The sequence below is a fragment of the Anabrus simplex genome, chromosome 1 (assembly GCF_040414725.1).
Source record: "Anabrus simplex isolate iqAnaSimp1 chromosome 1, ASM4041472v1, whole genome shotgun sequence".
NCBI lineage: Eukaryota > Metazoa > Arthropoda > Insecta > Orthoptera > Tettigoniidae > Anabrus > Anabrus simplex.
Genome location: NC_090265.1, coordinates 397,423,230 through 397,438,099, shown reverse-complemented (window position 1 = coordinate 397,438,099; position 14,870 = coordinate 397,423,230). Strand labels below are relative to the sequence as shown.

At 37.5% G+C, this 14,870-nt stretch overlaps 1 protein-coding gene across 4 annotated transcripts in view; it reads right to left on the bottom strand.

Annotated features, from left to right (window-relative positions):
• The window catches only part of LOC136856840 (uncharacterized), a 176,628-nt gene that overhangs the window by 30,937 nt on the left and 130,821 nt on the right, over positions 1-14,870 (bottom strand). For all 4 annotated transcript variants that reach the window (XM_067135011.2, XM_067135013.2, XM_067135012.2 and 1 more), the window contains exon 4: positions 3,159-3,267. In XM_067135011.2, coding sequence (XP_066991112.2) covers positions 3,159-3,267 — 109 coding nt within the window. The remainder of the gene's footprint in view (positions 1-3,158; positions 3,268-14,870) is intronic.

Below are 14,870 nucleotides of genomic sequence, written 5' to 3'. Positions count from 1 at the left end.
AATCAGTTGGGACTGGACTCACGAGTCAGTGTTGTACTCGGGGTCAGTGTTGGACTCCATGGTGGAGTCTAAGTGAGTGTGTGTTGGGGTTTGGCGGCTGGTCTGAGGGGGACAGAGCTGTTGGCTGTAGTTAGTGTCTGCCGAGGTATGAATGAGGAGCTGTGGTTGTAGTCCAGTGAGTAGCTAGACTGAAGATGGCATGCGGAAAAGAAGACTGCATAGTACCTGAAAGTACTCTGTGTGTACTTCTGTATACTGAGGACTGCCGTGAGTCAGCAAACGAAGCAGTTATTCCGAGTGTGAGGGTAACTGGACCTATGTCAATATTCGCTGTTGTGAGTATCGTTCTGCTGTTGAATACTGTTGAGATGTTGCTGTTTAGAGGTGACTCTGTAAAATACTGGCTGTCTCTGGAGTTGAACCAAGGAATAGTCATCGTGTGTTGTATAGCCAGTAGCACCGAGTTCAAACCCAGAGGTCTGCACACAGCTGCTGTATAGGGCGACTGGGCTTGGAGAAGTGAAAGTAAGGATTATAGCGTCCCCAGGTAATTCCAACTGGCCGGGACTGCCTGCTGTGTGTACAGAAGAGAGACTTTTAAATAGACAGCAATTAGTAAGTGAGGCTATTCATAGATGAATTGACCTGTGTGTATACATGTGTATGTGCATTTACTGGGTCATCCTGAAATAAATTAGTGATAAAACAGATGCCTTTTTCAGAACAATATATTTATCATTAAATGTTGTATTGAATAGGTGCACCCAATTATACCTCTTTTTGTTTTGTGTCTTATGTCAGATACACTCCACAGCCCATTTTTTAAGCTTTCATTAAACATTTCAGTCAGTGGGCTAGCAAATTCATTAGTAATGGTCTTCAGAATTTTATTCATAGGTTATGCCATATTTGCTCACACTCTAGTTGTTCTAAAGATCTTTCAGCGATATTTGTGTTAACAAGGAATGCTTATCTCTTCTTACTTTACTAAGCATTGTTATTCACACGTATCTGTTTTTACTTTTATACTAATCAGTTTAAAGAAAAACACACATTACCATTGTTCTGGATAATCTCGAGAGATATTTCAGACATTTTCTGAGGTACTCCTTCAATTTCAAAATATTAATAACACCCTTTGTGAACCAACGTAAGACAAATGCTTTCATTATGAAGTGTCTTCTCTAAGAAATGAGATATTATTGTATTGTAAATATTTTGTAAACTCTGCCAATATTTAATCCTTGTATTGCACCGTTAACAGCCTCGACTTAGGTGCCCTTTCTTGAGTAAATTTTTTAAAAATAGGTTACAGTTCTTTGAAAAATGTCAACAAATATTTTAAATTTTCAACTAATGCTTCATTAGGATTAGCTGAGAGAGATAAATACGCGTTTTGGGTCAACTTGCATCGTGGGGGTGTAGCAAATTCGAAGCCCCTTCTTGGCAGCTCTGAAGATGGTTTTCAGTGGTTTCCCATTTTTACACCAGGCAAATATGCTGGGGCTATACCTGAATCAAGGCCACGGTTATTTCATTCTCAGTCTTCCTCCCTTTCCTACCCTATCTTATCACCCCACTGTAAGACCTGTACACTTATAATACCTTCCATACAACTCATTACAACATTTTGTAGAGACTGTAGAAATCAGTCTTGGAGAAACTATACACACAAACTGAAATCACATTAATCTTTCTTCATATCACTTCTTGGATGTAACTCAAAAAAAAAAATTTTGCAGGATGATGGTTATCATCTGTTATTAGGGTATAGATAATTCTAACATGTACATTTAAGATATATTAGCTAATATCACATCCAGTATTTTACTACAGGGCAATTCTATATGATGGTCCTTATTTCATTACTAAATTATGGCACTTGAATTAAATTTAGGCAGACAGGAAATGTGCAATGTGAACATACCCAAAAAGCAACTGAACTCAAGTTTTCGTCTATGCCAATGTTCAATGTGCGACCCGCATATAACACAGTACAGATCAAGCTGATATTCCAGCTCCTGCCATACTCTGCCTAGTATGTCGGGATCAATCTACGTGAATGCTGCTGTGATGCATGCGTACAAGTTGGCCACTATTTTTGCAAGTGGTGGAACAAAAGCATAGTCCTTTATGAAATCCCACACTAATCACATGGGGTGATATTCAGCAACCTTTATGGCCCACACTTCGTGTATGTTCTAATCTCATATACTTTTTACTCATTAAGTAAACAGATCATACTATCACTGACTGAAGACATGTTATAATCACTTGTTATAGTACCAATCACCCTGTTATAGTACCCTTTTCATGCTGGTAAGTCTCAAGATTTTAGATTTCATTACAAAAGAAAGGAGTGGTAGATGGAATACACCTATAAAATCCCTAAGACGACTTGGACAAGAAACTGGGGTTTCGAAGAGCTCAACATAGCGGGCTGCGAAAATGTTTGATGAGTCAACAGGAGGCAGATGAGCTGGCGCACCTTTCAGCCAAATGATGAGAGAAACTCGCTGTAATATCGTTGTCCTTCACCTCCCCTAGTGCTTTTACAAATATGAACATAATTGCAGTCTTTTTTCTTTTTATATCCAGTTTCCTGTTTCTTTGAGATAAAAAGGCTACAGTAAGTTATTCTTCCTTTTAATTTCCCTTGCTTGGAAAAATATAAATTTCCTAAACAGTGGAAAAACTCCAAAACAGGTTCCCCAGTTTCAGAACAAATTATGTTAAAGATATCTTTTACAGGAAAACAATTGGAAATGCATACTATTCGCGAATACAGATTATGGAAATTAATTTATGGTAGTTAAACTGGATAATTAACGATGTTGTTGACTTCTTTAACTTCCTTTCAGTCAGTGATGTCACTCCACTGAAAAATTATGATCTAGAGACATCAGCCATACTACTGATTAAATTACCATATAAAAAAATATACAACTGTCCAAATTACAATTGCACAATTAATGGGGTAGGAATAGGTCCACCTATTCATGAATAAGTGAATTAGCTGAATTGTGATTTAGCTGCCAATACGGATCAATATGAAATTTATTGCATATGACAAATTACCATTAGGATATTTCTACACCAAACAGCCATTCAACAATCCAATGAAAGTTATATTTGGATTTACTTTTACAGAAAGTTACCTGTTTTTCTGCATTTCGGATATCTACTGACTCCTTGCGAGCTGCAAGCACAAAACACTGCCTCTTTACTTGGTTCAGGTCTTCATCTAATACAGCGTTATGAAGTGGACTGTGAAATAAAGAAATATTTACAATCAAATTATACAAATCAAATAAACACAGCACCAGGTGATTAATCCTTCATGGAACAGCTCCGCATGAACGTAGCTGAGCTCTTCAGTTCTAGTCTTATACATCTCATTCCTACGGTTGAAAGCCATCTGGGGAGCTGGGGGAGGGGGGAGACCAGGTTAATTCTAGGAACTGAAAATACATATTCTTGTGTTTAATGAAGTTTTCATTAGGTGGCAGTGTATTAACCCAATCGCATCATTTGACGACCCTACCTCACAAAAGTTATTCGTGGCATATGAATCCAATGACAAGCTCAGCTCGTGGCGTGGCACTACTGTGTATCAACACATGTAGTTCAGTTACTAACTCACAGATGCCACTTCTATGCATTTTGAGCTGAAGTTTAGACATGTGACTACAGTTTTATTTCCTGCGCTCAGGTCATCACACACTTCTGGAACAAGAGATAACAAAATCTTTGTTCATCTTATTTTGCTCAAGTCAGTTGCAATCATGGCGTCAAGCAGATGTGTTGGTGTTGATGAAGATAGAATACGAAAGCTAATAGTGTTTTAGAGAATGATTATGAAGACTGATGTTTGTGACGACGAAATAGACCCTGACGGTCTTAGTTTGAGTGATGCGTGTAATAGTGCTGATGACACGGAAAGCGATACAAATGTTGACGGTGGGCCAAGTCTTTTGAAACGAGTTCGTACCTTGGTGCAGACTAACTTGAATGACTGGAACTGCACAAAAAATGACAATATCCCTGTTGTACATATGTTTAGTGAATACAGCGGGGTTAGTGATAACTTATTGAAAAAGTTACTGTGCAGACGATTGCCAAAGTGTGGGATTTAAATGTTTTCTCAGTGAACTGCTACGGTATTTAAATAGGATGCGAATGGGTTAAGCATTCTTTAGGTGTAACGCAGTGTATTACCTAAGTTATTATGGCTCAATTCAGATATTCTATTTCCCAAAGAGTATAAATTTATGATTCGTATATCCATACAGAATTAGCTCATGTTGTATGTAGATTGTTTCAAGAATGATTCCCTGATATTAAACTTCGAACTTGAAGTTTGGTTCACAGATTGGTGAACACATTTTGTGAAATAGGAAGCATTCAAGATAACAAGTATACAGCCACGTACAGTGCTCGCAGAAGAAGCTGTACATAACACTGGACATGCTCTGGAACATTCTCCTCCAAAATCACTGACATCAATTACTGAAAAGGGTTGGTAAATTTACCTTTAAGTTTTTACTGTTTATTATTATTATTATTATTATTATTCCTCAAATAATAACTACAGCTGTCTCAAGACTCCCATTCACCGCAATTAACAGTTAGAACCATATGGCTATTACATGTGGATCGCTGCCGTGAAGGAAAAATCATCCATATTAGTTTACCGGACAAAAAATTAGCCGCCCCTGGAGAAATCATTACAAGCATCATTTTATACCATGAAACTCAGCCTCTGGACTTGATAACCGCCTGGATTCAGTTAGGAAGCAAGTCCACAAGGTTGTGCAGGTACGTCGCATCCAGGTTAAGCCACTCACTGAGGATTTGATCGCGCAATTATACCAAATTGCAGGGATGCTGATGTTGGCATTTTACCAACTGTTCTAATATGTCCTACAGATTTTCAACAGGGTTCAAGGCAGGTGATTTTGCAGGCCAACTGAGATGTAATAGGATGGAGGAGTGTAACATAGTAACCAATAACATATGCGTCCAGCCCGATGAAATTTGCTGTTGTCATCTTGAAAAACTGGGATATCAATAGCATACTCATCATGCAGGTGTGGACTAAAAGGCATGCACAGAATGTTTAAATAAACATGCTAGTTCATGTTAGCGGTCACCCCAGTCAATCCATGATATGAAAAATACCCCTAAAACATCACAGACCCACCTCTGGCTTAAACCTGACCTTGCACACATCCAGGACAAAATGCTTCATTTGGCCTTCGGTGCAATCGATGATGTGCATCATTGGAATACAGGCAAAAACGTGATTCGTCAGACCACGTTATGCTCCGCAATTCAGCTACTGTCCACGTTCGATGATTTCTAACCTACTGAAGACGTGCAGCTTTATGTGCGTGTGAGCAATAGCCTCTTGCGAGGTGACCCGACTCCAACCGTTCATTGCACGTAGTCCCCCGCCGCAATGTTCTCTCAGTAACAGGTTGGGATGGACCTTCATTCACTGACTACAGCAATTCCTGTCGGGTTTGGAAGCTATTTTGATTCACAAGCTGTGCGGTGTGTCTCCAGTCCCTCTCCGTCAGGATATTTTTCTGACCATAATTGACATGTTTTGTGGTCACATGTAGTACACAACTGCTTGTAGACACATTGAACACTCCGCTGTGAAACACCAACAAATCCAGCAACTTCACACTCATATGGCCATAGGCACGGCCAAACATGATCACTCCTTTTTACACCTCTCTCACATCCTTACATCTACCCATGTACACTATCCGCTTAAAACATCAATGACTCACTGATCACTACTGCTTGAGGTTCATGTAGAGGCAGCATGCATGCCAGTTGAGCACGGGACTACTTTGCTGCATCTGTGCGTGCGCAGCAGGTCGACTAACTTTTTGTCCGGTGAGCTTAAAAAGGCTAAAATAAAACTAAATTTTGATCTTTTGCTTGACCTATGAAGCAGGTGAGCAGAGGGTAAGTAAGTAGGAGCAATGTATTTTTAAGTGATATGATGGCCCCATACTCTATTTTCAATGTAGTTTCTGGTTCAATGTTTCAAAAACTTAAGTATTCATTCACATGTTCTAGAATGGAAATTGAAAAGAGAGAAGAACTTTCCTCAGAGTTATCATTCTAAAGCAGTATTCTTTCAGTGAAGTGAGTTTTACTGTCTGAACTGATCCTATAAGCTAGTTCAACTCTCCTATACAAAAGTTAACAGAGCAAGCTACAACTTAATTTGAAAGAACAATGAAAAATTCTGGGTAAAGTCAACTATCTAACAAACTACACTAGCCATTAGACCAAGGCAAACAGTTTACCATAGCAAAACAATACAACATTAAAATGTTGGGAGACATATTCACATATTACCAATGCAATGTGTGGATGAAGACAGTTTAACAAGATACTCTGGCATTTTAGCATAATATCTAATTTAGTTATTTTGCTAATAAATTCTATGAGATGTTTACTTTCATATGACAGTAGGATAAAGAAATTCTCTGACTGCCACTGGAAAACATTTCACTAGCACTACCTGTTCTATTTTCCTAACTCACACAGTCTCATCACCCCCACCCCCTCTGCAGTGTCAGTCAAGTTACAGCTTTGGCAACACACGTTTCCATGCAGCTCAAATTTTATCAAAAGTATTGCACATACTATAGCTATATTATCACCAATATGTGATGGGAGACTGGAATACAGTTGTAAGCTAAGGAAGAGATGGTAACGCCGTACGAAAATTTGGATTGGGACGAAGGAATGGAAGAGGAAGTCTGTTTGTTGAATTTTGCACCAATAATTTAGTCCTTTTAATACTTGGTTCAAACACCACAATCGACTGCTGTATACATGGAAAAGACCTGGAGATACTGGACAGTATCAAAAAGACTTCATTATTATTAGACAGAGATTCAGAAACCAGGTGTTGGATTGCAACCACATTTCCAGGAGCAGACGTCAACTGACCACAACGTGGTCATCATGAAATGACATCTGAAGTTGAAGAAAATGAAGAAGGAATGCAAGAAGATGGGATCTAGGTAAGTTGAAAGATGAGTGTGAAGTAATTTTTCAAAGAACATGTTACAAAAGGACTAAATGAAAAGGCTGCAGGAAACACAAAGGAAGAATGGACAGTGTGAAGAGTGAAGTCTGTACGGCTGATGAAGAAAGGTTAGAAGAAGAAAGGAAAGAAAAAGAAAAGAAAAAAAAGAAAAAAAAAAAAGGAAAGATCAACTAAGAATCAAGGAGATATTAGACTTGATTAACAAACTATGAAAGTACAAGAATGCAAAAAATGAGGGCAGAAAAGAACATAGGCGATTAAAAAATGAAGTAGATAGAAAGTGCACAACATCTAAGGAAGAATGGCTGAAAGAAAAGTGCAATGATGTTGAAGGTTGTTTGGTCCTAGGAAAGCGAGATGCTGCATACAGCATATCAAGGAAACCTTTCAAGAAGGGAAAACAAGGTGTGTGAATATTAAAAACTCAGATGGGAAACTAATTGGGGAAAAATGACAAGGCAGAAAGATGGCAGGAAAATATTAAACAATTGTATCAAGGGAAAGAAGTAGGTGACGAAGTAGATGACAAGTTTCTGGAACAAGAAGCAGCTGTTGAAGCCGATGAAATTGGGAGACCCAATTTTGAGGTAAGAATTGGACAGAGATTTGAGAGACCTGAAGAGGAACAAGGCACCCAGAATTGATGACATACCCTCAAAATTACCAACCACCGTAGCAGCAACCAGCATGGGGAGGTTATTCCATTCAGTGTGCAAGATGTATGATACAGAAGTACCATCCGATTTTAGACAAAATATTGTTATGCCTATTCCCAAGAAATCATGTGCTGACAAGTGTGAAAACCACAACACCATTAATTTAGTATCTCACGCTTGCAAAATTTTAACACACATTATTTACAGGAGAATGAAAAGACAAGTTGAAACTGAATTGGGAGTTTTGCTTCAGAAGAAATGTAGGAACACGCGAAGCAATACTGACTTTACGTCTGATCTTGGAGGACTGAATTAAAAAAGATAATCCTACACACATGGCATTCATAGATCTACAAAAGGCATTCAAATGCTGATTGGCCCAGGCTATTTGAGATTCTGAAGGTGATCAGATACTGAGAACAAAGAATTATCTACAATCTGTATAAAAAAAATATATTTTAAAAAAATCAGTCTGCAGTGATAAGAATAACAAGCTATGAAAAAGCAGAAATCCAGAAAGGAGTGAGGCAAGGCTACCTACAGTTTGTCTACTCTCCTTTCCGTTTACACAGAACAGGCAATAAAGGAAGTCAAATAGGAATTTGGAAAAGGAATCACTATCCAAGGAGAGGAAATCAACATTCTGAGATTTGCCGATGGAATTATCTGAATCTGCAGATCTGGAGAAATTGCTGAATGGTATGGACACAATCTTGGGGAGGGAATACAAGATAAAAATAAAATAAATCCAAAACAAAAGTAATGGAATGCAGTCGAATGAAGTCAGGTGAGTGAATTCTTAAAGTAGATTAATATTGTTACTTGGGTAGTAGAATAACGAATTATGGCAGAAGTGAGGCGAATATAAAATTCAGATTAGCACAAGCAAGGAAGACCTTGCTTAAGGAAAAAAGTTTTGCTCACTTCGAACCTTGATATAGGAATTAGGCATTTTTGAAGACTTTCTTCTGGAGCATGGCACTGCATGGAAATGAAACATTGGTGATAACTCTCTCGGAAAGAAAGAGAATAGAAGCTTTTGAAATGTGGTGTTACAAAAAATGTTGAGGTGAGATGGGTAGATCAAATCACAAAGAGATACTGCCTCGAAGTGGCGAGAGAAGAATGATCTGGTGAAATTTGACCAGAAGAAGAGACAGAATGATGGGACACATCTCAAGACATTCAGGACTAGTTCAGTTACAAGTAATAAATCTCATTGTAGACTGTATTGGACATCAGATATGAACATTAAAACAAGAATAATAGTTAACACCACCTTTCCAATACTTATCTTTCCTTATATTTAGGAAATAAACATTACAACAGGCGTTGTAAGATGGGACATGTTTCGCTTAACAGTCGTAAGCATCATCAGCCGAAAATAAATCTTAGCCTAAAGTTAGGTCAGGGCCTTGAACCTAGTGTTCTTAACATATATGGCACCCTAAGAATCAACATTTATATTTAGAAAATGAAAATAGGCTTAAAAGTAGTGTGAAAAAACAGAATGTTACAACATGGCTAAGAGAAAAAACACAATCGAGTTGAGACAGAAGATAAGAACAGAAAGTACAATACAGAGCTGGTAGTGAAATAATTAAAATCATTAGGACATCATTGTTACCAGTCAGTCAATCAGAACGTTCAAACATAAAAACAAGAGTGAAAATATATAAGAGTGTTCGTCATGGCTGAGTTAGAAAAAACACGTAATCGTGTTGCCAGAGGTTAAAAACATAAGGTACAACACAGAGCTGGCAGTGTAATAATCAAACTCATGGCTGCCAGTCAGTTAATAAGAATGTTCATATATAACAAAACATGATGGTTATATTCTTTTAAGTGAAGAAATAATTAAATCCCACTCTTGTATAGATACGTGAGAACGGGCAAGAGAAATCGTATATTGTAGCAGACGTGGAGTACTAACACTTCAAACAGGATTGATCAAGCCTGAAGCCGCTTCATTTTTGCTGGGAGTTCAAGACCAAAACGGGAAAAAATAAGATGCCAAGTGCGTGAACTGAAATCTGAAAATGGAAAGAGGAAAACGATGTACTCGGGCCTTGAAAATAGGGTGTTCAAATAGGAGACTAAGATCGCTTACTTCTTATGTTGGATGAGCGTTGAGCGGAGACATTAGCCGTTCAAGGGGGTCTGTTAAATTTATGCCCGTTGCTGCGTGTGTTGTATCTGTGTGCTTGCCTAGGCAGAGAGAAAGTTGGGACGGGAGGGGTAGGCGCAACAATGAGAGCGCTGGAAGCTAGCGGCGGAGTTGTATTATGGGTAGGGGGTAAGGTGGAATCTGTTATAATGACTGGAGGGGTATTTAAAGGTTTATAATTGAAGATTTTTGTGAAATTGTTATGATTTATATTAAGATTAGTGAGTAAATTGAGGACTTGTTCAATTAATGGGCTGTTGTTCTCAGGGACATCATTCAAATTATTATTATTATTATTATTATTATTATTATTAAAATGTTGATCCAAGAAAATGTATGTTCAGTTAGTTTTGAAGGAAGTGTAGGCAGTAACAACTGCAGTGGTAAACCAAGGTATCAATGTGACAAACAGATTAGAGTAGATGTAGGATGGAGTATTACACAGAAATATAACGGTTAGCACAGGATAGCTCTGCATGGACAGCTGCATCAAACCAGTCTATGGATTGATGAACCAACAACAATACCACCACCACCTACCCTTCCACCTCAATTATATGAATTAGGAAAATGAGTAATACCAACACCATAATAATTTGTATCCAGGTTTATCGATGGAAGAAACACTAGTTGCATTGCTTAATATACGCTCTCCTACATCAACAAACCGTGTAAAACGAATCATGAAATTGTTTTTAGGTATGTCTTGCATCAAAATCTGGGTATCTTAGCCAATAGCATGGTGAAAAGTGACCAGTACATCAAAATATTGGAGTTCTGCGTTAACTGTAGAAAAGGTTCCAGATGGCAGCAGAATTTTTCAGCAAGACTTAGTTCCTTTTAACACTTCAAAGGAAATGAAGAAATTCTTCAGTGATAATATTAGTGTGTTTAAGTGGCCAGGGAACTACCCCTGACATCAATCCCATAGAAGACGTGTGGGCTATATGCAACGGAGACGAACAATATTGTAAACTGTCAGTATAGTCCCTAGGCTAGCACCACAAGAAAGCACCGCAGCAGGCAAAGAGAATGACGCTCTGTCACTGTTAGCACCTTACTCAGTTTGGTAAAGCTACAGAGTGCACTCCGCAATGATAGTAACACAAGGCAACACTATGTGGCGCACGCAAAGCGACGGTCCATTGTTTAATACTTACGTTTCCACTAGTAGTGCCGAGGTTAAGTAGAGGCGAGTAGAATAGCACTGCTGCAAACTCTTAGTTGTTGGCTTGATAAGGTTATACTTTCTTTTTCTCGCCATGCGGATAGTATATATAAGTAATAATAATAACTACGTAAACGTTTCCACCTTTTCAATACTAAAATATATTCACAAAATTATAAATTACACGGTACTAGTTTCGACCCATCTAGGGGTCATCATCAGCCGTATTGGAGCAAAGATCACTTTTGGCGAAATCCTAAGAAAATGTTATTTTAAAGAATAACAAGTGAAATGAGATATTATGGTATAGTAACCTTGAACGGGCCACTCTTCTCATGACAGAGATTGGCCTGGATGTGCAAAGACAGGTTACAACTACTAAATTACCTTTTTCTTGCCATGCAGACAGTATGCGGCGCGGTGATAGAAAAGAGCCTGGAAGATAGGAAACTTAAAAGGGTCCACCTTTTCAATACAAATAAATGTTATACTTTATTTACAACATATATTTACACTTGGAACTAGTTTCGACGCTGTTTGGCGTCATCTTCAGCCAAAATGTGGGAAATAGGCATAGCATGTAGACATATTATACAAGGTGTTACATCAGTGTGATTAAAAGAGAGAATATGAAGACGTGAAGTACAATGTCAGTTTCAAAATGGTCATGAAGGGCGAGTCAAAATTGTATAAACATGAGATAACAAACACATAAACAAAAAACATATATACATATAAACTGTAACAAAACCATGCGGAAGTACGAGATGATTGGCATTGGAGATTCAAATTATTTCAGACACTCTTCCATTGAATGTTGCCTGCCACGAATGTAGATTTCAATAAACACAATCGTCTCAAAAATGCACGTAACATTTTAAAAATATTTGGGTTGAGATAAAATTTGGCAGTTAGGGATTGAAATCACTTATTCAATAAGCGTCAATTCAAAAAAAACAACTGTGAAGGGTGAGACAGAAATTGCACAAGCATGAGTTTGGACTCGATAAATGCAAAAAACACATGTAACACACTCGGAAATGTAGGTTCTTGATGGATTTGGCATAAAAGGTCTGCGTTCAATCATTCGTTGAATGCCAATGGTGCGAGTGTAGTTCAAATGCGCGTGAGGATTTAACAGCATCTTAGAACTGCACGTGACATCTGAACTCATGGTGCCAGATGAACTTGGCAGTGAAGGTTTGAATTGTAGATATTCAGTAATGCCATTTCGAAACAGTCCATGAAGGATGAAACAAAAGCTATAATTCATACGAGTTAGGACTCGTTAAATAATACTTTCAAATACAAATAACATATTCAAATTTCCGTAGTACAAGGTGAAATTTGCAGTTAAAGAATGTTTAAAATGTTATGTGCATTTTTGAGACGATTGTGTTTATTGAAATCTACACTCGCGGCAGGCAACATTCAATGGAAGAGTGTCTGAAATAATTTGAATCTCAAATGCCAATCATCTCGTACTTCCGCATGGTTTTGTTACAGTTTATATGTATATATGTTTTTTGTTTATGTGTTTATGTTATCTCATGTTTATACAATTTTGACTCGCCCTTCATGACCATTCTGAAACTGACATTGTACTTCACGCCTTCATATTCTCTCTTTTATTCACACTGATGTAACACCTTGTATAATATAAATGTCTACATGCTATGCCTATTTCCCACATTTTGGCTGAAGATGACGCCAAACAGTGTCGAAACTAGTTCCAAGTGTAAATATATGTTGTAAATAAACTATAACATTTATTTGTATTGAAAAGGTGGACCCTTTTAAGTTTCCTATCTTCCATTCTCAGTTCAATACTGACAAAAATGAAATTCTTAGATTTAAAAGAAAAGAGCCTCTCGAAGGGAGTGTGGCCCCTCTGTTCTCATGGCAGAGATTGGCCTGGATATGCAAAAATACATTAAAGCTAATAAATGACCTTTATTTCTTGCTGTAAGTCCCGAGATTAAAGGAGGAATTGAGAAAGTGTAAGGTTACTGTCCAATGCCATGACACTTTCAAACTTCGCAGGCCTCTTCAGTCTTCTTTTGCGGGGGTTGGTAACGTCGGCCAATGCTCGTGATTCTTGGCAGAAGCAATGGATAATGGCCTGGACCAATACTTTAGGTTATAAAAGTAAATATACTTCTAGGGGCACGTGGGTTGGACCTTGGCAGGCGTAATGAACACATCTCTCCTCCAGAATCATTTATGGATAAGAATAGCAGCACTGAAACTGACATACTGTGACATTTTCCTCACATGGGTTTGGAATAAACAATCTTTGATTCATGGAGAACATAAGTCATAGCAATAATATCTTTGGAATGCGACACAATGCCAACCTGTCAATATGACAATTTTATTTAAATGTAATATGTGATAACAGAATTTATGAGTGTAGAAAATACATTATAATTCACACCATAATTTAATATGATATTGCCACATTTATATTTAAGAAGCTATGTATAGAAACTCAAGATTCAAGATCTGACATGACCGGAGTTGTATAAATGCGGCGACATTGTACAGCCAGTTGTTGTCACTGCCAACTCTTGATTTGAATGGGATTGACACTAGTTGAAAACGCCGAGGACTGGCATATCTGCACTCATAACCGCCATGTTATACATGCGCGTATTGTCGCCGTGAAGACGGAACGAGTCGCGAACTGCCGTACAACAATAATTCTAATATCGGAGAGAGAACTATTAACTGTGATTCTCTGTTAATACTGCATTTGAGATGGTTTCTTTAGCGTGTACTGTGTGTTTATAACTGATATTTAATTTATTTGTGCTTGACCTATGCATAACAATGAGTGATGTTATTTTTCAGTGTGCGATAGAAGTGAAAGTGTTCTTAATTTGTGTGCGTCATCAAGATAGAATGAAAAGTGAAGCATAAGAACACCGCCCAGGATGGATTACAAAATGACACCAGACACCGGTGGTGGCCGGTTCATCGAAAGCTGAGTCCTTGCCTCATTATTTAATAATCAGTTATTTTCTTTCAATCTGTAGCTGGCGAACAACCTACTGTATGTTGGAGGTAAATAAGAATTTCATGTTTAGTGACAATGTTTATATAGGGAAACATAAGGTGAAAAAGTGGGGCAGACACCCGCCAAGAAGAAATCCACGCTCGTGTACTTGTTGAACTTTGTACATTACATTTAATATAGTAAGTGAGCAGAACATGTAGAATATTTAGAAATATAAAATTGATATTGTGTCGTCGAGTGAAATCAAATTATTTAGGGATGATAATCTTCATTTAATAACCAAATGCAATGAAAGACTTTGAATAATTTAACTGTACCTCAGTTCAGTCAATATATTTAATTTCAATAATGTTACACTGGTCAGAGTAAATTAGGATCTTCAAGATAATAATTATACGTCGTAGAATTACTAGATTTTGTACCTGGATTGCAGTGTAGAGTAGGAATTTTACTGCAGCGTAGTGCAACAGAATTATGGTAAAGTAGTACAGGAATTTCATTACAGGAAGAGCGAAGACTGTGATACCTACGTGATTTGTGTTATGATCTAATTCATTTATTTATTTATTTATTTTGAATCTATGCTTTATAGAGATAGAAAAGAATTATGTTGGGTATAGAAACTTCACATATAAAAATTCTACTTCCTCTAAAGCACTGATACTTTGTCATTATATGAATTTTTCATCTAAACATTGTTATGTGACTGAAGATGTTTATAATATATGAAACATGTACCACTTTTAACCAATACGTTGCCTTAAGCAATTTAGTGTATC